The 21,989-nt window shown below is 46.4% G+C and overlaps 1 protein-coding gene across 6 annotated transcripts; it reads right to left on the reverse strand.

Moving 5' to 3' along the window:
* Positions 1-1,062: 1,062 nt before the first annotated feature.
* On the reverse strand, positions 1,063-8,037 carry LOC123111586 (BTB/POZ domain-containing protein At5g47800). 6 transcript variants are annotated; one of them, XM_044532398.1, is made up of 7 exons: positions 7,394-8,037; positions 6,395-6,483; positions 4,925-5,031; positions 4,733-4,823; positions 2,688-3,089; positions 1,839-2,609; positions 1,063-1,754 (listed from the first exon to the last, which is right to left on the reverse strand). In XM_044532398.1, exons 3-7 carry the CDS (start codon positions 4,981-4,983, stop codon positions 1,332-1,334), a joined length of 1,746 nt encoding a protein of 581 aa, XP_044388333.1. In that variant the 5' UTR covers positions 4,984-5,031; positions 6,395-6,483; positions 7,394-8,037; the 3' UTR covers positions 1,063-1,331. The 6 variants fall into 6 exon arrangements, with proteins under 6 accessions (XP_044388333.1, XP_044388335.1, XP_044388336.1 ...); XM_044532400.1 differs by having other exon boundaries at positions 4,733-4,802; positions 7,394-8,035; XM_044532401.1 differs by having other exon boundaries at positions 2,688-3,106; positions 4,733-4,802; positions 7,394-8,033.
* Between the last annotated feature and the right edge of the window lie 13,952 nt (positions 8,038-21,989).

Consider the following 21,989-nt stretch of genomic DNA (forward strand, 5'->3'; position numbering starts at 1 on the left):
CACCACCGCCTTTAGTTTTCGAGCTCTCTTGGCTACGGCAGGTCGTTGCCAGTCCAGTGGCCTTTGCCGCAGTTGGAGCCAGAGCTTGAGGCCGGTGGAGATTTTTCATCCCCAACCTTTTCTTCGGCGCGGGCGATGGCGCGGGGATGGTTTCTGGCGACGACAAGCCGATGGCGGTGGCCAGCGGGGTGGCGGAAGGGTTCGGGCTATCCATTCCGGCGGGAGGGCCGGTCAACGGTGGTGGCAACAACGCCGACTAGGGCGGGAATGGAGGAGGCGTGAGGGTGGGAGAAAGAGGGCGGCACTTTTACTCGACCGCACAACCAGTGAGGATATGTAGGGGGGTGGAAGGGGTTTTTCGGCGACGGAGGAAAAATTATCCTTCTCTATTTGTTTTAGGGGATCGGCTAGGTGCAGTATAGAGGAGGAAAACCGAATTTCTTCACCCTTTTCAGACCTTACACAATGCTAGGTGCTTAAGGAGGGGCTTAAAAAATAAATCGAATTTTTCTGAAGCACCAGTGCATATTTGTGCGAAGGAGATGCCCAATTAAGCGTCTACCCTCTACAAATAAGCATCAATACTTAAAAAAACACTAATTTATTTTTCTAAGCACCTCCCCTAAACCCCTTGCATTGTTCAAGGCCTTACAAGCTTCCCTCGGTCGGCGTCCTCCCTGCAAGAAAGGCACACCTAGGGATGCAGTGATGCAGCAGGCCACACACGTCCGCCGGACGCCACACAAAGCAGAACTAGGTCCGGGGGGTCCTAGTAGAGATGCTGCTGCTAAACATAGTTGACCAGGATCACCTCTTGGTCTGCCTTCTTCCCGTTCGCCAAACTTCTTCACGTTCTTGAACAGGGACTGGATGGATGGCATGGATCACAGGGGCCGACAGTCACAGAGGCGGCCATCGTGCAGGAGGTCTCGGGGGCATCCAAGAAAGCAAGAGAACCCGATGCTATTTGCAGGTCAATACATTCAGTTTGTTGCATGATCAGATCAATTGAACATCTCAGAACAAATGCAGTTCAAGAATGAAGGACAGTTGAGCTACTCCTAGATTGTATGATTATGGCCACTTGATTATTATTCCTCCATCCATTAATTTAATTACAAAAATGTACCCCTCTCTCAACCATGACGGCCCCCCACATCTCCCACCAAAAAATGGGATGCACTGAAACCAATACGAGTAAGAAAATGATCAAGAATCACAGGTATGCATGCCAACAAATTGGGAAGGGATCGGAAGCAAGAAGTTGGCCATGCACGCTCCTCAGGAGCTCATCCATGGCCATCAGATCTAAGCTCCTTGCAAGTTATGCTTCACTTGTTCCTCAGCCTGCTCCCCCTCTCTTCCACCGCCCTGTCCTTCCTCGCCGCCGTCTTCGTCGACGCCGATAGCGACCTCGTCATTGCAGCCGCGTCGCCCTGGGCGCGCTCTTCATGGCCTGCCCGCCGTGGCCGGTGCACATCCGACCTGTGGTCCATGGCCGCCGCTTCGTCCTCTCTGCCTGTTGCCGTGAGCCTGGAGACGGCATCGACTGAGGCCCGGTCCGGTGGCGCGACGCTATGGCTGCCGCCCGCGCCGATTGTTCTCTCCTGCTCAACGAATAGAAGCTGCACGATGGTCCGCAACGGCATCCGATCATTGGATACCGCCTGAGCCCGCACGTCCGGCGATAGCTTCCGGCAGTCGATCAACCGGCACAGCCGCTTCCTGTCCGCCTTGCTCAGGTCCGGGTGTTCCTGCACGCATGGATCGATGAACCAAATTCGATTAGGTGGGAGGGATCATCTCATAAAACTTGACACATTTTTTCAGTTTGTGACCTTGAGGTAGGTGTCGACGGCGCGGTAGAGACCGTCGTGGTCGCTCCGGGCGATGCCGGGCAGGCACTCGGCCAGGTCGATGAACTTGCCGATGGGAAACTCACTGTCGAGGGCGATCGTCTTAAGGTATTCGTCGAAGATTCTGACCACCTTCTCCATGGCGACGCTCATCCTCCGGCGCTCGTCGGGAGCGGCCGGCCGCTGGAACTGCGCCAAGAAGTGCTCCAGCACGGCCTCCGCCGCGCCGACGTCGTACGCCTGCGCGTCCGACGGCAGCGGGATGAGCAGGTCCACCGCCTTGGCCTCGTCGAGCTGGGACCCGGCCTGCCGGATGAGCTGCGCGCGCGTCGACGAGGACGCGCCGACGTAGTTGGCCACACGCAGCAGCCGGAGGAGGAACCGTCCCGTGACCGACCCCACGTCACCGGGGATCATGGTGACGACGGTCTCCAGCACGCGCCTCTGCTTGGCGAGCGCCTCCTCAGCCGCCGCCGCCGCCGCCGTGAAGGAGGAGCTCTGACTCTGAGACGCGTGGCCGTTGGCGCTTCCGCCGGTGTAGAGCGGGTCCGGGAGGTGCTTGCAGGCGTAGACGTGCAGGGCCTCGCCGATGAGCGGCGACGGGAGCATGCGCGTGGCGCGCACGGTGGAGACGACCGAGCGGAACACCTCGATGTCCAGCTCGGAGATGTCCTCCGTCCACCAGTCCTTGGGCACCGACTGGTGGGGCCTCTTGGCGTACCCCGGCCTCGTGTACGTGTACGACCACGCGACCTGCACACAGAAAAACAAACTATTCAAATCTTGGCGCCAAATGAACCGCCGGAAATCGACAGCGGCCTGCCAACAAACCTGGGAGGGCGGGAGGAGGATCTTCTCGACAATGGAGTCGACGCATGGCTGGACGATGCGGCTCTCGGACCAGCCGGAGATCCGCCACGCCGCCTGCAGCGCGGCGATGGAGTCCCTCCACCCGTGGAGGACGCAGGACTCGAAGAAGGTGTCGAGCTTGGAGACGAGGTTCGCCTTGGCGACGTGCTCCGTCATCCGGAGGAATCGGGCTGCCAGCGTCGCCAGCACGAAGTTGCTGGCGCTGATGCTGATGGCGATGCCGTAGCAGAACTTGGCGCAGATCTCGAAGGCCTCCTCGCCGCCCGGGATGTCGTGGAGCGCCACCGGCACCGGCAGCTGCTCGTCGGCCTCTGTGTCGGAGCAGAGGCGCTGCAGGAGGCCGCACTTGAGCAGCAGGGGGAACTACAGGGTAAAAACACCTGAAATCAAGAGGCTGGACATTGGAAATGGGAAACGACCAAAATTTCTGTCTTCTCCCACTCTTTTCATTTTATTTTGGGTGTGCAACTGTGATATTAATCCTGAAAATCTGAGGAAAAAATGCTTGTAAGTTGTTAACCAAGAGGCATCATGTTGTCCGAAATTTTCTTTTCTCACAAATGGAGAAATTGAAAATAGCACCAGCAGTTCCATCCATGAAACCAGTAGTGCTATCAATAACATTTTAGGTATACAACAATTCAGACCCACTCTGGCAAATTACCCCAAAATTCAAATGCAAAAGGTAGATGTGCAATCCTTGCAAAATAGTTTCTGAGTGAAATATATACTTTTTCTTGAAACAAGACAAGTACTGTTGTACTTTCCTGGCAAGTTAGAATCACAGCTGAAGTTGTATTCCTAGTTTTTTTTTGAGAATCAAGTTGTATTCCTAGTTATGCCCTGTTTTCTTTGTGCTTCATGCACAAGCACAATACACTTAATAGAATCTGAACCTTATTAATAATGTCACTTAAACTAGTTCCAGGATCTTAAGCCAAAACCAAAAATTGTTAACAGACCTGTAGTAAGAGCTTAAGCAGAGTAGTGGAAGTCACTAACCAGTGACATTCGAAGAGAGGAATAAAGAGAAATTCACTCTATTCTCCCTACTTGGTTAACACCTTACTAGGTTTGCATGTTATTTACAAGAAGCTTTTCAAGCGTGGATCTGAAAAGGGAGCGGCACACATTGTTTATGCTTCAACCTTGACAATCCTGGTAAAGCGAATCCTCGGTCCTATGAACCCAACCCGATGTAGGTTTGTCATTCGTAAAGAATGATTAAACAAATATAGAGTCGGTTTGAAGTCATGATTAGGCTTTGATCGATGCCCGCTAATCATTGTGAGCGGCGATCGGCCTAGTAAAGGCGCCTTATTTCGTACCATCATTAGGCCACAGGTGACATACCTTGAGGAAATAAAAAGCTGAACATGTGAGCCCATAAACTATCTGAAGAAGATGAAACTATATGAGGAAGTTTCATGCTATAATAATTCAGAGTAATCGCTAAGGTAATGTGGCCATAGAATCTGTAAGGTTTTATATGTGTGTGTACGACAAGAGTCGATAATCAAGTACACTTATTTTTTATCAACTTCAGGGCTTTGATGTGGAATAAAATCTTTTCAGTGCCGAAGTTCCTCGCGAAGGATTTGGTTGTTGAAATATATTGCCCGCCTCTCTCCATCAGTTCGCACTTTTGGATAAGTTGACTGGAGCATGAATTCAATATGGTATCCGAGCCACGAGATCTTGAGTTCAAGACCCTGCCAACGTAGTATTAAAATAAAGATTCTGCGGCCTACATAAATCCCACGTCTAAGAGCTAAATAAGCCTAGACGTGAGGGGTGGTGTTGAAATATATTGCCCGCCTCTCTCCATCGGTTCGGAATTTTGGATGAGTTGGCTGGAGCATGAATTCAATATTGGTGACAGCTTAAGGTATTTTAGGTGACTTAATATTCATATAAACTACTTGTGGGGCTATAATTCTTATTACAAGTACATATTTGCCTGAAAATTCAAAAAGATCAGCAGGTATATCTATGAGGAAACATACCTTGTGCAGTTGATACTTTGTATTGTTGACATGTATGATAAGATCAGCAGGTATGTCTGACACTACTGACCTGCCAAGCCATAAGTAAACCCTGTATTAATTATTGACATTGTAATGTTGCATTGGCTAACCCCTCTCTTAACATGTGACAGATATACTATTGACTGCAAAGATGAAAATCTGCACATTTACCTAACGGCTTGTTCGGTGTAGAATGTGTCAGGCTTTGACCCAAGCTTCATGTACTTCATTGTCTAGAACTTCTTGATGTCCTGCTACAGCTGCTCTGCTTTTGATTGCTTCAAGAAAATACGGAGGAAAGGGAGTAAGTTTGGTGATTCTTCAGTTACTTGATTGTAAGAATATCGATCGAGATATAATTAGCACAGAAGATGTCTAAAATCGGCATAAGTTTTCTGTAACAAAAATTGATTACGTTACAACCTATGACAACCCAAAACAAAACAGATAATTAGTCAGGATACAGTCACCCTGTGTTTCAGATAACCACTGTCCACTGTTACAACTCGTTTTTATAACCTTGTCTACAATTACTCAACAAATAAGTTCTTCCAAAGTAAACAAGCAACAGATGGAAGTCAATGGAAACATAAACATGTGTAGAAGAAGTAAAACCAATAAAATGCTGATTGGGCTAAAGTGGATGTAAACCTTGATGAACGAAAGAGAAGCCCAGAAAACCTTAAAGATCTGCCATCTAAAAAAAGCTGAACCTCAAGCTCATGGAAAAATGTGGCGCTTGATCTCCTTTACAGAAAAGGCACAATCAGGCCCAGCTAGTATATATATACTCATATATGCTCTAAGGGAGAGGAGCTTTCAGGACCACACATTCCACTGTGTGTGTGTGTTCTTTCTTGAGAGCAGCGAGGCCCCATCCTTCCAAGCTCTCCACAGCCTTTCACCTTGAAGAGTATCTTTGAGAAAATAAAAAGGTGTAGTTGATGTGGTTTTTTTGTATGCATTTCCTTGGGGTTTATTCAAGCATGACTTCACAGCTAGTCACACATACAAACATGGTGGCATTTTAGGGGTTCTGTGGTTTGATTAGGCTCACCTCACCCTCTCTACTGAGAGTGTGTTGATGTGACTTGTGTGCACACTCATCCTCCATTACAAAGACATGGTGCAGGCCACATTGGTGACATAGGTACATTGTGGGAGGCAGCTTTTTAAGGAAGCAAAAAATCCAAGATAAGGCAATTGAGATTTTCCTGAAAGGAGCTAGAGAGATGGGAGGGGGCTAACCTAGATACTGGTTGATGGTGTTATAACATATAGTTTAATAGAAGCTTTTCATGAGACGGAAATGAACATCCAAGAGAAGAATATCTGTCGGAGTTTGGGATCACTGTGTGTTTGGTTTATGAATGTGTGATGTGTGTGTGTGTGTGTGCGTGTGTGTGTGTGTGTACCTAGCATTTGCTTGAGTGCCCAAGCATCAAGGCATTGAGGAAGATATATGGGGCCTCCATGCAACTCAATGTCCCTTGAGGCCTGATGCTGCTGCACCAAACTCCAGCTTGTACCATAGACATTGAGAGAGGTGCAGTGTGGCATGGAAAAGGCAGGAGAACAAACAGTGGTGATATATGCATGGCACCAATGCTCTGTGCTGGTTTCAGATGGAATAGTAAGTACCTCAGGCACCACCACAAGCCTAAGGCCCCATCATGCATGTACGCATGACTTGCTCTTCCTCCTCCTCTCCTTTTGCTGTCCTCCCTTTTCTGCACAAGATGTTGGCAACTTGGCATCATCTCACTGTCCATTTATGTATGCAGGCCTCAGGGTGTGCAAGTGCTGCAGCCTTTGCCATATGGTCACTACTCACTACCTAACTACATGGATATATGGAGTTTGATTGAGCACCTACAATTGAAAGATGGAACTTTTTTTTTTGGGTTTTTCTTTTGTCAAACAGACATACAAATGAACAGTAGTTCCAAAAAAAATTCCTGACGGCGACGCCGGTCTTTTTTCATGAAATTCCGAATGAACTCACTGATTAACTAGTGGACTGAAACGTCAAGACGAAATGTACAGATTCAATGGAGGAAGGAGAGGGGTCGTTGGTTGCATGATGGAAGCCAAGGACCATGCAACACATGGGCTTAATGTTTCTGCAGCTGGTGTCTGCCCTGGCGAAATTAGGCAGTACAAGCATTCAATGTATGAACTGGAAAATGGAAATGGAAGAAGAAAAATGCAGAATGCATCCCCGTTTCTTTCTCATAATAAAGATGAGGTGGAAACTGAAAAAGAAATAGAGACAAGGCAGTTACTACATGTGGACGGCAAGCATGCATCATTGCACGCACTTTTTCCTGTATGGGGCACTCCATGGAGGATTTTCTTTTAATATACAAAATTAATGGCTATAATAAACATCCAAAATAAAGACCTCAAAATTGTTAAGGAAAAACACCAGTTGGCAAGGGAAGAATTCAGAGGGACTTTAGTTTCTTGGTTGAGAAATATTTTTCCTGTTGCCAAGGACAGGAATGGGCACAGTCGCAACGATCTCGAGGTTTTGATTTCATCGCCTCTCCATAGGGACTAAGGCCTCTTTGGTAATGCAAATTGAAACTCATGTGCATGCAAGTTGCAGCTAGTGTAGGGAGAGAGAAAGAAGAGCACCTTAATTAGGATTTAGGAGCGGCGGTTGCATGCGCCGTCCAGTTCCTCGAAGATCCAGAAATTTTGCTCGGGACGCTGCAGGGGAGGCGTTGGAGTCTTCTTCTCCTTCTTCTTCTTCCTCCTCCTCCTCCTCCTTGGAGGCTGTCTCTCTCCGTCTGCGTTCAGAGAGAAAGGAGAGAGAGAGAGAGAGAATTGTTGGGGATTGTTGCAGTATGAGATGAGTGCAGTGGGTCGAGGGAGTTATATGAAGGGAGAAGAGGAGGATGCTGACAATCAAGAGATATCCTACGCTGAAGATTCTCTACTTATTGAGTGAGAGGTGAATTTTTCAATCAAGATCAAGAGAGAGGAATAGAAAAGGGGAGAGGGAGGGAGGGAGGGAGAGGGTCCAGGATCTTGTTGACCCCACAACTCGGCGGATCGAGGATAGCCGGTGTATTATTGCCATCACTAGGTTCGATCGACGTCGCCCCCGATCCCAATAGGCCAAAAAAGCAGCATCATGAGCCCCGGGGGAAAACCCGAGTTGATCTTGATCGAGGTCTTCTTGGTCTCTCAACGAATGGTTAACACGGCAACACACAGTTTGTTCCAACGAGTAGTAGTAGTACTACTACTATATAGTATCTCTCCTCTCCTCTCCTCTCCTCTCCTTGTGGATCTCGTGATAGTGCAGCGAATCCTTTCAACAGCTCCAGCTTTTATTTCCTAAAACCCAAACGGATACGAGCCGTCGACTCTACATGATCTAATGGTTGATATTGCTCTGCCCCTCCGGGATTTAAGAATTTAATAATAAGGAAATATTACTACTAGTTGACCACAACATCAAGTACCCGCTAAAAAAAATCACGGCACTAGCTAGTACTCATGATTTATAGCACAATGATACTGCTGAGTCGTAAAGAACCTGGCAGAGGAGCGGCGCATCGGCAGCTCGTTCTGGCGGCAGTAATGGCCGTTCAATGGTTTCGAAATCTCTACATAACTTTTGTTATGTTTGAGATGCTTTGTATTTTCGATGAACTTTTATAAGATCTGATCAAATTCTGAGTTGTAAAGACTTGCATGCAACGTTTTGGGGGGAAATAGTGAGAACCTAAGATTATTTGAACGAATTGCAAATAACCTGTTTTGACCTCCTCCAAATCATGAATTATTTCAATCAACTAAAATAGAAAATACCGAAGTGCTCTTTTGATCCCGAGCTTATATGCTCCCGCATGAACAGTAAAAATGAAAAAATAGTAAAAAAAAATAAAATATCTGAATTTTTCCTGTGATGAACATCGATGAATGTTCTAACTGCGTGCAAAATTTCAGGTCGAAATGACATTCGTGGAGGTCTGGGCGAAAACAACAAAATCGATGCTCCAAAATGCTTCCAACAATAGTCTTTTTGGACCAATTTTTTTTTTGCCCAGACATTCACGAATGTCATTTAAACTTGAAATTTCCCACGAAGTTAGAAAATATATCAATGTTCATCACAAAAAAAAATCAGGTTTTTTTTTGAATTTTTTAATATTTTTCGATTTTACTGTTCATGCAGGAGCATATGAGCTCGGGATCAAATACTCCATGTCCAGCAAATACAACTATTTTTAAAAATAATAACAAATAACTCATGATCTTCATGTTTAGATTTAAGACTATCACTAATCCTAAAGTGGCAGCTGATAGCGTCGCCTCACCTCCCACCAACCTTATATTGTGCTCGCGAGCGTCTTACATATGGCCTTCGCTCAAGCACAACCAATTTGGGCCAACCCATTTGATGCATGCATTAGCTCAATCAAATCGACACATTCCAGAAACAAGTCATGCATTAACTAATTCAAATCAAATGTTAAGAAAATGTCAACTAAATTCAAACTTTCCTTGCATCCACTAGTCATACCCAAATCAAATCAAATCTTACCAAAACATCAATTATAATCAAAGTTGGCCGGCCCATTTAACGCGTGCACTCGTTTTATTTTTTTATTTTTTCTATGTTTTGTTTTTTAGTTTCCTTTTTTTCCTGTTTCATCTCTACTCCTAAAGGGAAAGTTGTTACGCTGGTATCCATGGTTTATTTTCACCTCACCGGTTTAGTTTCGCCTCACCTCCCACCACCACCCCTTCACACTGGTTTTCTTTCTTCCCGTCTCACGTTGGGTTTCCCCCTTTGCTACTCCCGTAGGAGTTGTTTGGTTTCCCCAAAGAGAAAGGGTGATGTAGCATAGCAGCAAAAAATATTTCCTTCGGTTAAGAACCAAGATTTAATCGAACCAGCAAGAGGCTACAAGCTAACAAGATAAACATCACCTACACAAACAGAATAAATGCTTGCACCCAACTTTGCAAGGGGGTTGTCAATCCCTTTTTCTTTCTAGTTGCAAGGTTAAAAGCAAATAGTGATAGATAGTTATATGACAAACGATAAAATAGTAATTGTAAATAAGGGAGCAATGTAGAATTGAACAGTGTGCCATAGGTTCACTAGTGACTTCTCTATCGAAAGCAAGTAATGGCATGGTAAACAAATTACTATTGGGCAATTGACAAATAACTGTTGGGAAACGTTGCATGAAAAACAAAAAAAATCTACGCACAAGCAAGATCTATCATGGAGATGCATAGCAATGAGAGGGGAGAGTGTGTCTACGTACCCTTGTAGACCGTAAGCGAAAGAGTTTAGTAACGCGGTTGATGTAGTCGAACTTCTTCACAATCCAACCGATCGAGTACCAAATGTACGACACCTCCATGTTCAGCACAGTTCAGCTCGGTGACGTTTGCGCCTTCTTGATCCAGCAAGACGGTGAGGTAGCGGACGAGTTTCGGCAGCACGTCGGCGTGTTGACGGTGGTGGTGATGCTATCTCCGCAGGTCTTCGCCTAAGCACTATGAAAATATGACCGAGGAACGAAACTGTGAAGGGGGGTGCCGCACACGGCTAAGAGATTGTCGTCGTTATGTGTGACGCCCCCCTCCCACATATATATAGGTGGGGGAGGGAGGAGCAGCCAAGAAAGCGCCCAAAGTAGGCCGAATCCTACTTGGGGTCCTCCCCAAGCCGCCCCCCTTTCCTTTCTAGGTGAGCGGGGAAAGGCAGGGGAGGGTGGCGCCCCCCCCCCCCTTTCCTTTCTCCCATGTGGAGGGGAAGGCAGGAGGTGCTAGCCCTCCCCCCTTTCCTTCCCTAGGTCCGGCGGCCATGGAGAGGGGCGCGCCAGCCCCCTTGTGGGCTGGTCTATCCCCCCTTGGCCCATTAGGCCCATACACCTACCAGGAGTGTGTGGAACCCCTTCCGGCGACCCGATGACTACCCGGTGCACTCCAAAACTCTTTCGGTGTCCGAATATCATAGTCCTATATATCAATCTTTACTCTGGACCATTCCAGAGCTCCTCGTCATGTCTGTGATCTATCCAGGACTCCGAACAACATTCGTCACCAAATCATATAACTCATATAACACTATATCCTCAACGAACATTAAGAGTGCGGACCCTGCGGGTTCAAGAACTATGTAGACATGACCGAGACACCTCTCCGGTCAATAACCAATAGCGTAACCTGGATGCCCATATTGGCTCGTACATATTCTACGAAGATGTTTATTGGTCGAACCTTATGACAACATACGTAATTCCCTTTGTCCATCGGTATGTTACTTGCCCGAGATTCGATCGTCGGTATCTTCATACCTAGTTCAATCTCATTACCAGCAAGTCTCTTTACTAGTTTCGTAATACATCATCTTGCAACTAACTCTTTTGTCACTTTGCTTGCAAGGCTTCTTATGATGTGTATTACCGAGAGGGCCCAGAGATACCTCTCCGATACTTGGAGTGACCAATCCTAATCTCGATCTATGCCAACTCAACAAACACCTTCGGAGATACCTGTAGAGCATCTTTATTATCACCCAGTTACATTGTGATGTTTGTAGCACATAAGGTATTCCTCCGATATCCGGGAGTTGCATAATCTCATAGTTGAAGGAATATGTATTTGACATTAAGAAAGCAATAGCAATAAACTAAACGATCAATATGCTAAGCTAACGGATGGGTCTTGTCCATCATATCATTCTCCTAATGATGTGATCCCGTTATCGAAAGACAACACATGTCTATGGTTAGGAAACCTTAACCGTCATTGATCGACAAGCTAGTCTAGTAGAGGCTTACTAGGGACACGGTATTTGTTTATGTATTCACATATGTATTTAAGTTTCCAATCAATACAATTCTAGCATGAATAATAAACAGTTCTAGCATGAATAATAAACCTTTATCATGAATATGGAAATATAAAAGAACAACTTTATTATTGCCTCTAGGGCATATTTCCTTCAATAACAACATTCATAACTATGATCATTCATGGCAAAATCTCATATAAGCATCATGTCCGTGACAAGACGAGGGAATTCCAACTATATCTACTACTATTACTCCACCCCGAAACTGCTACACAACATGCATCTAAAGGTATTAAGTTTAATGAAAAATAAAGTAACACAATGAGCAAGATGACATGATATAGACAGAAAGAAACCTAGCAATAAGATCAACCCCCGTCGTTTTATCCTTAGTAGCAACAACATATCATGTGCATTCTCCCCATTCTATCACTGAGATATAGATCACTGTGAGGATGAACCCACTACTATGCTCCACTCCCTCTGAATATCTACCAATCAATCTTTGCCAGAGAAGACAAATAGATCGGAAAGCATACATAGCTACTCAATCATAGAACAAAGAAACTTCAAAAGATTCAGTTATATTCAAAAATAGTCCCACAACAAGTATTGGTTATCTAGACTAAACAGAACAATGCCCACCAAATTATTTCAGGTACTAGAACAAAACACGTGTCTTAATTATCATGACTTACTCCTCACATATCACACATACTACTACTACATGTACTCTAAGTATTTCAAATGCAAAAGATGGGAGTCGTAGGACATACCTTCATAGTTGTGAATTTACACACTTCTCTTCCTTATTCTTGCATTCCTCGTTGTCCGGTGTAGATCAAATCCTCTGAAAATAAAAACACAAATGAACTCCAAGGGGTAAAAAGAAGAACAAGAACAAAGAAAAGTTAATTCTATTTTTCTAGTTTTGGGGTTTTTGAAAACTAATTTGCAAACAAAAAATCACAAAGGCAAAAAGAAAAACGAAAGAAAATAAAAAGCAAAGTGTTGGAACAGACCAACACGAGTGTTTTGATGTAGACATGGAGATGTCCTCCCCCAAGTTTAAGCTTTTGCAAGCCTAAACCAACAAGGTCATTGTGGTGGCTAGTCAAGAGCCCATCGTTGGCTCCAGTTGGAGAAGCTTGAACTCATGTAGGCAGATGTGCCTCAAAGGGAGAGGTTGCTCATATCATTGATAGGGCCCTAGACACTGTAGAGGTCCATGATGACCCACAAGTATATGTGATCAATTGTAGCCTTTTCGATAAGTAAGAGTGTCGAACCTAACGAGGAGTAGAAGGAAATGACAAGTGGCTGCAAGCGCTGAAATTGTAAGTAACAGAGTAGTTTGATAGCAAGATAATTTGTAATGAGCAAGTAATGATAGTAGTAAAAAAAGTGCAGCAAGGTAGCCCAATCCTTTTGAGGCAAAGGACATGCCAAAACAGTCTCTTATAATAAGCAAAGCATTCTTGAGGGTACACGGGAATTTCATGTAGTCACTTTCATCATGTTGATTCAATTCGTGTTCGCTACTTTGATAATTTAATATGTGGGTGGACCGGTGCTTAGGTGTTGTTCTTACTTGAACAAGCCTCCTACTTATGATTAACCCCCTCACAAGCATCTGCAACTACGAGAAAAGTATTAAGAATAAATTCTAACCATAGCATTAAACTTTTGGATCCTATCGGTCCCTTACAGAATAGCGCATAAACTAGGGTTTAAGCTTCTGTCACTCTCACAACCCATCATCTAATAACTACTTCACAATGCATTCCCTTAGGCCCAAATATGGTGAAGTATCATGTAGTCGACGTTCACATGACACCACTAAGGGAATCACAACATACATACTATCAAAATATCGAACACATATCAAGTTCACATTTTACTTGCAACATGATTTCTCTCGTGACCTCAAGAACAAAAGTAACTACTCACAAATGATATTCTTGCTCAAGATCAGAGGGCTATTAAATAGCATATTTGATCCGAACATATAATCTTCCACCAAATAAACCATATAGTAATCAACTACAAGATGCAATCAACACTACTAGTCATTGATGTCTGCTAGAACTACGTTGGTATTTCCCCAAAGAGGAAGGGATGATGCAGCACAGAGAGGTAGGTATTTCCCTCAGTGATGGGACCAAGGACCAAGGTTATCTGGTAACCCACAAGTATAGGGGATCGCAACAGTTTTCGAGGGTAGAGTATTCAACCCAAATTTATAGATACAACACAAGGGGAGCCAAAAGAATATTTGTAAGTATTAGCAACTGAGTTGTCAATTCAACCACACCTGGAGATTAATTATCTGCAGCAAAGTGATCAGTAGCAAAGTAATATGATAGTTTTGATAATAGTAGTAGCAACAACGGTAACAGTAACAATGATAGCAGTAATTTTGTAGCAAGTGTAACAGTGACGATAGTAGTAGTAACTTAGCAGAAACAATATATGATAAATTCATAGGCATTAGATCGGTAATTTGTTGGATGATATTCATCATGTGCCAGTCATAACCTAGGGCGATACGGCACTAGCTCCAGTTCATAAATATAATGTAGGCATGTATTCCATAAATAGTCATACGTGCTTATGGAAAGAACTTGCATGACATCTTTTGTCCTACCCTCCCGTGGCAGCGGGGTCCATATTGGAAACTAAGGGATATTAAGGCCTCCTTTTAATAGATAACCGGAACAAAGCATTAACACACCTCAAACTACGGCCATCATCGGGAGTGGTCCCGACTATTGTCACTCCGGGGTTGCCGGATCATAACACGTAGTAGGTGACTATAACTTGCAAGATCGGATCTAGAACATGGATATAATGGTGATAACATAAATGGTTCAGATATGAAATCATGGCACCCAGGCCCAAAGTGACAAGCATTAAGCATGGCAAAGTCATAGCAACATCAATCTTAGAACATAGTGGATACTAGGGATCAAGCCCTAACAAAACTAACTCGATTACATGATGAATCTCATCCAACTCCTCAATGACCAGCGAGCCTATGAAGGAATTACTCACTCCCGGTGGGGAGCATCATGGAATTGGCGATGGAGAAGGGTTGGTGATGAGAAAGAACGAAGATCCCCCTCTCCGGAGCCCCAAATGGACTCCAGATCTGGCATCCTGATGGAGAATAGAATATAACGGCGGCTCCGTCTTGTGGATCGTGATAATTGTTTCTCCCTGATTTTTTCCAAGAAATATAGGATTTTATAGCGTCGGTTTAAGGGTCTGCGGGGCCACCAGGTGGGGACAACCCACCTGGGTCCGCCAGGGAGGGAAGGCGCGCCCTGGTGGGTTGTGCCCACCCGGGTGCCCCCCTCCGGTGGCTCTTGGCTCCAGTAATTCTCTTTTATTGTATAAAAATCCTCGCAAAGTTTTGTTCCATTCTGAAAACTTTTATTTCTGCACAAAAACAACACCATGGTAGTTCTACTAAAAACGGCGTCAGTCCGGGTTAGTTTCATTCAAATCATGCAAATTAGAGTCGAAAACAAGAAAAGCGTTATGAAAAGTAGATACGACGAAGACGTATCAACTCTCCGAAGCTTAAACCTTTGCTTGTCCTCAAGTAATTCAGTTGATAAATTGAAAGTGAAAAGGAAAATATTTGACGAACTCTTTTGCTCTTGTTTGCATAAATAAGCTTAAACAACACCCAGGTTTTCAGCCAACATTAGAACTAACCATGCCGACAATAACTCTTTAAAATTGTATTAACTCATATCAATGGCATAATTAGCTGGTGAGCAATAATAAGATATCTCAAATAGCAACCTGTTATCAAAACAACCATGATATAATATAACAATAGTGGTATCTTGCTAGCCCTTTCTGAGACCGCAAAACATAAACGCAGAGCACCTCCAAAGTTCAAGCAGCGACTAAACAATGTAATTCATGGTAGAAAAGATCCAGTCATGATGCACCCAACATTAGCTAAACACAATGCATCAACATGACAACAGTGCTCTTAGGTTCTGGCGCTTATTTAAGAAGGTGATGACACAACATAAAATTAAATAGATAGTCCCTTCGCAGAGGGAAGAAGTGATTTGCAGAGGTGCCAGATCTCAAGTTTTTAAAACAGAGGTAAATGATATTTTGAGACATGCGCCCTTATCATTTACTTCATGACTACCAGTTATCAATATCTTCCATGCTAAGCACGCTAGTGGTGGTTCCCAAGCAATAAAAGTAAAGGTTTACTCCCCGTCCACCATCAATCACACTCCACGGCTTGTCCAAAACAACGGTGCCATCCATACCAACAACAGTCTCGAGGGAGTTTTGTTTAATTATTTGCAATTTTGAGTTCGGGACTGGGAATCCCTATGACCGCCCTTTTCTCGTGCGATGGCGAGTGAATAAACACTCAACCTGAGAATACCCCTCTTAGCATGGAAGATACCGACCACCTCCTGTCCTTCCATGGACGATCTAGGCGCACAAAAAGGATATTTATTTGAAGTTTTTAGAGGTTGCACATGCAAATTTACTTAGGACGGCAGGGTAATAACGCATATAGGTAGGTATGGTGGACTCATCTAGAATAACTTGGGTTTAAGGTTTTTGATGTACAAGCAGAATTCCCACTTAGTACATGCGAAGGCTAGCAAATAGATTGAGAAGCGGCCAGCTAGAGAGCAACAACGGTCATGAACATGTATTATGCATAAGTAACATTGGGTACTAGTATGAGTAGGATATGAACACCATGAACATAAATATCATAGAAGCTATGTTGGTTTTGATTCAACTACATGCATGAACATGTGCCAAGTCAAGCCAATCGAACATTCAGAGGAGGATACCATATCATCATACTACATCACAATCATTTTAACATAATTTTGATATCCAAGATAAATCATTATCCACCCTAGCTACTTATGCATGGCATGAGAAACTATAATCTCTAATTGTCATTGCAAACATGTTTAATCATAATGGGCTGAATCATGGATACTAGATTAAACATATTTACAAAAACAGAACAAGTTGAGTTCATACCCGTTTCTCTCTACCACGACCAGTCATCGAATATCGTCATTATTGCCTTTCACTTGTGAGGGAGTCCTGGACTAGGGGGTGTCCGGACAGCCGGACTATCATCGTCCGCCGGACTATCAAGACTACGAAGATACAAGATTGAAGACTTCGTCCCGTGTCCGGATGGGACTTTCCTTGGCGTGGAAGGCAAGCTTGGCGATACGGATATGTAGATCTCCTACCATTGTAACCGACTCTGTGTAACCCTAGCCTCCTCCGGTGTCTATATAAACCGGAGGGCTTTAGTCCGTAGGACAACATACATTACAACAATCATACCATAGGTTAGCTTCTAGGGTTTAGCCTCCTTGATCTCGTGGTAGATCTACTCTTGTACTACCCATATCATCAATATTAATCAAGCAGGACGTAGGGTTTTACCTCCATCGAGAGGGCCCGAACCTGGGTAAAACATTGTGTCCCTCGTCTCCTGTTACCATCCGCCTAGACGCACAGTTCGGGACCCCCTACCCGAGATCCGCCGGTTTTGACACCGACATTGGTGCTTTCATTGAGAGTTCCTCTGTGTCGTCACCGATAGGCTTGATGGCGTCTTCAACCAATAACGCCGTCCAGGGTGAGACTTTTCTCCCCGGACAGATCTTCGTATTCGGCGGCTTCGCACTGCCGTCAGGTCAGATCGAAAGCTACGCCCCTGGCCGTCAGGTCAGATTCGAAAGCCTAAACTTCACGGCCGATGTCCGCGGAGACTTGATCTTCGACAGACCCGAGCCACAGCCAAGCGCGCCGCACTGTTGCGATGGGCATGATCTTGCTCTGCCACCGAACAGTGCCTTGGTGGCCGCACACAAATCCGCTCCAGCCATCAGTCCGGAGCCAATCGCCCAGATCAAGGATCGGTGGATAGACGCCGCCCCAAGGGCTTCAACTTCCTCGGCGATGGAGCCAAACGTTAACCTTGTCCCTCGTGAAATTTGTGATTCCGGGGCACCGGACTCCTTGCCGGACTCCGAACCTCCCGCGCCCCTACTAATCAAATCAGATTGGGCGCCGGTTATGGAATTCATCGCCGCGGACATCTTCCAATACTCGCCTTTTGGCGATATTGTGAATTCACTAAAGCATCTCTCGTTAGCAGGAGAGCCCTGGCCGGACTATGGCCAGGATGGCTGGGATGCGGACGATGAAGAAATTCAGAGCCCACCCACCACCCACTTTGTAGCCACTGTCGACGATCTAACCGACATGCTAGACTACGACTCCGAAGACATCGACGCTATGGACGATGATGCCGGAGACGAACAGGAACCAGCGCCCACAGGGCACTGGAAGGCCACCTCGTCATATGACGTATACATGGTGGATACCCCAAAAGATGGGGACGGCGAAGAAACAGCGGAGGCAGATCCCTTAAAGAAACAGCCCAAGCGCCGGCGTCAGCGGTGCCGCTCTAAATCCCGCCACAGCAAGAATGGAGATTCTGGCACAGGAGATAACAATACCCCAGAGAGTGCCGAAGACAATCCCCTCCAGCAAGACTCAGCGCAGGAGGATGCAGAAGCAAGCCCTCACGAGAGGGCGGCAGACGAAGAGGTTGAGGATCATAACTATATGCCTCCCTCCGAAGACGAAGCAAACCTCAACAATGACGAATTCGTCGTACCTGAGGATCCCGTCGAACAAGAGCACTTCAAGCGCAGGCTAATCGCCACAGCAAACAGCCTAAAGAAAAAGCAGCAACAACTTCAAGCTGATCAGGACCTGCTAGCCGATCGATGGACCGAGGTCCTCGCGGCCGAAGAGTATAAACTCGAACGTCCCTCCAAAAGCTACCCAAGACGCAAGCTGCTCCCCTGATTAGAGGAGGAGGCATACATACCTTCATCACCAGCGCACGATATGGCTGACCGACCACCCCGTGGTCGTGACAGAGAGGCATTCAGGCCCCCAGCCAAGACCGTACCCCGGCATCGCTCCAAAAGTACGAAGCCAAGAGGGAACGCGCCGGACTTGCGAGATATATTGGAGGACAAAGCAAGCCAATCCAGATCCATCTACGGATCACGTGGGCGCCCCACGACCCATGACGAGTACCGACGCACCAGATATAATAACCCCGGCCGGGCCGAACACGGCAGACAGCGCTCTCTCGAGCTGCGTCGCGATATTGCTCAATACAGAGGCGCCACACACCCACTATGCTTCACTGATGAAGTAATGGATCATCAAATCCCTGAAGGATTTAAACCCGTAAACATTGAATCCTATGATGGCACAACAGACCCCGCGGTTTGGATAGAAGATTATCTTCTCCACATTCATATGGCCCGCGGCGACGATCTCCATGCCATCAAGTATCTCCCACTCAAGCTTAAAGGACCAGCTCGGCATTGGCTTAACAGCTTGCCCGCAGAGTCAATTGGGTGTTGGGTAGACCTGGAGGCCGCATTCCTTGATAACTTCCAAGGCACGTATGTGCGGCCACCAGACGCCGATGACCTAAGCCACATCATTCAGCAGCCAGATGAATTGGCCAGACAATTCTGGACACGATTCTTGACAAAGAAAAATCAAATAATCGACTGTCCGGATGCAGAGGCCCTTGCAGCCTTCAAGCATAACATCCGCGACGAATGGCTAGCCCGGCACCTGGGCCAGGAAAAACCGAAATCTATGGCAGCCCTCACATCATTAATGACCCGCTTCTGCGCGGGAGAGGACAGCTGGCTAGCCCGCAGTAACAATCTCCGCAAACATTCTGGCAGTCCGGATACTAAAGACAACAACGGCAGGTCACGCCGAAACAAAAACAAACGCCGCATTAACAGCGACGACAAAGAGGATACGGCAGTCAACGCTGGATTCCGAGGCTCTAAACCCGGTCAACGGAAGAAGCCATTTAAGAGAACCACTCCGGGTCCGTCCAAATTGGACCGAATACTCGACCGCTTATGCCAGATACATGGCACCCCGGAAAAACCAGCCAAATACACTAATAGAGATTGCTGGGTGTTCAAACAAGCAGGCAAGTTAATTGCCGAAAACAACGACAAGGGGCTAAACAGCGATGACGAGGAGGAGACCCGACCGCCGAACAGTAGAGGACAGAAGGGTTTTCCCCCACAAGTGCGGATGGTGAACATGATTTACGCAACCCATATACCAAAGAGGGAGAGGAAGCGCGCACCAAGGGACGTCTATGCGATGGAGCCAGTCGCCCCGAAGTTCAATCCATGGTCCTCTTGTCCGATCATTTTGGATCGAAGAGACCATCCGACCAGCATACGCCATGGCGGATTCGCCGCATTGGTTTTAGACCCAATCGTCGATGGATTCCACCTCACGAGAGTCTTGATGGATGGCGGTAGTAGCCTGAACCTGCTTTATCAGGATACAGTGCGCAAGATGGGCATAGACCCCTCAAGGATTAAACCTACAAAGACAACCTTTAAAGGTGTCATACCAGGAGTGGAAGCCAATTGTACAGGCTCAGTCACACTGGAAGTGGTCTTCGGATCCCCGGATAATTTCCGGAGCGAAGAGTTAATCTTCGACATAGTCCCGTTTCGCAGCGGCTATCATGCTCTGCTCGGACGAACCAAGTTTGCAAAATTCAACGCGGTGCCGCATTATGCATACCTAAAGCTCAAGATGCCAGGCCCTCGCGGAGTCATCACGGTCAATGGGAATACGGAACGCTCCCTCCGAACGGAGGAACATACAGCGGCTCTCGCGGCAGAAGTACATAGTAGCCTCTTAAGGCAATTCTCCAGTCCGGCCGTTAAACAGCCGGATACAGCAAAACGCGCCCGAAGCCATACAGAGCATGCGTAGCAATGCGGCCCCAACCCTCGCCCGCGTATAATCACACTCCGCGTACATCATCACGCTTTGGAGATACCATGGGCACACGGGAGGGGGCACGATCGCAATGGACCCAGAATGAGGTTCGACCACACCAGGGGCTCGCAAGTGTGCCCCCTTTTTTATTTTATTTTATTTTCCTTCTTTTATCTACACAGGACTCCGTTAACCAGAAGCCCTGTACGGCGGCGCACCTGCCGAACTCAGGATGCAATAGTCAAGGACTAAAGAGGGCTGCGACGAATACTCAGGTGGTCTCAATTACGAGCATTAAATTTGATTATATACACCAAGTCCGCAGCTCACCCCTGGAGGGGGACATGTTTACTTAGTCCAAATCCCTTGCTTACCGCACTAGTTGTATCAGTCCGCTCTACTAGCAGACTTTCTTTAATAAACAATGCAGCACCTTCTTCACTGCAATTATACTAATTTTTATATATATGTTCATTACATGACATCTTGCACCCGTATATTTTGGTACGGCCGAATACACCAGGGGCTTACGTTCCCCACATTATGGTGTGATAAGTCCGAACACTTTCACAAGTGCGGCACCCCGAACTTATAGCATTATATGAATCGGCTCCGAATCATGTCTTGGGTCAATAGTTGGGTTTGCCCGGCTCCCACGTTTTGGTGCCTTACGTTCCGTTCTTTCGGCTAAGGTGGCACTGGGAGAACCACTGCGATTGCGCCCCAGTTGAGCCGGGCGAGCGCCTCAGTGGAGAAAGCTAAAACTGACCAGCATGATAAGGCGAGAGACTGGTCGCTGTTCGCGAGGTTTTTTCGGGTCCTTAAAGACTCACGCCGCTTTGAGCGAAGTTCCGGACACTGTCCGACGAAGGCGTGGATAGCGCCCCGGATTCGGTCTTCCGAATACCAGGGGCTTCGCCGAAATTTAAAATTATAGAATTCTATGGCTAAGTGAGAGTGTTCAAGCATTATAAGTCCAGTTGCCTTGTTCGTTGTGTTGAGCGCCTCCCTAGATGTACCCAACAATGGGAACAAGAGTGCTCAAGTTTATCCCGAACACCCCAGCACTTGTGGCTTGGGGGCTGAAGCCAACGACTTGCCATCTCTCAGATTTTATAAACGGCCGCACAGAAGGTAATATTTTAAATTAAAAAGCGTTGCTCAAAGCTCACATGAACAAAGTTTCAGCGCATAGGATAATACATTGCAAATTCACTCAAAGATTACATTTCCGGAGCACTCATCCGCAATAGCGCGGGCTCCCTTCAGGACAGTTTTATAATACATTTCGGGCGTGCAATATTCCTTGCCCGGTGGCGGTGGGTCCGTGAGAAGCTTCTCCGCATCCAACCTGCCCCATTGCACCTTTGTGCGGGAAGGGCCCGGCGAGCGCCTTCAATACAGGCGGAGCGCTTGATGACATCCACCCAGGGGCATGCATCCACCAGCCGCCGCACGAGGCCAAAGTAGCTCCCAGGCATGGCCTGTCCAGGCCACAGCCGGACTATAAGGCCC

This window comes from Triticum aestivum, chromosome 5B (assembly GCF_018294505.1).
Source record: "Triticum aestivum cultivar Chinese Spring chromosome 5B, IWGSC CS RefSeq v2.1, whole genome shotgun sequence".
Classification (NCBI taxonomy): Eukaryota; Viridiplantae; Streptophyta; class Magnoliopsida; order Poales; family Poaceae; genus Triticum; species Triticum aestivum.

Excerpts from the sequence above, each read along its gene's own strand:
- LOC123111586 (XM_044532398.1), bottom strand. The coding sequence starts at position 4,983 with ATGAAGTACATGAAGCTTGGGTCAAAGCCTGACACATTCTACACCGAA. Across the intron at positions 3,090-4,732 it reads CAAAGTATCAACTGCACAAG|TTCCCCCTGCTGCTCAAGTG; the intron begins GTATGTTTCCTC and ends TTTACCCTGTAG. Across the intron at positions 2,610-2,687 it reads TCCTCCTCCCGCCCTCCCAG|GTCGCGTGGTCGTACACGTA; the intron begins GTTTGTTGGCAG and ends TTCTGTGTGCAG.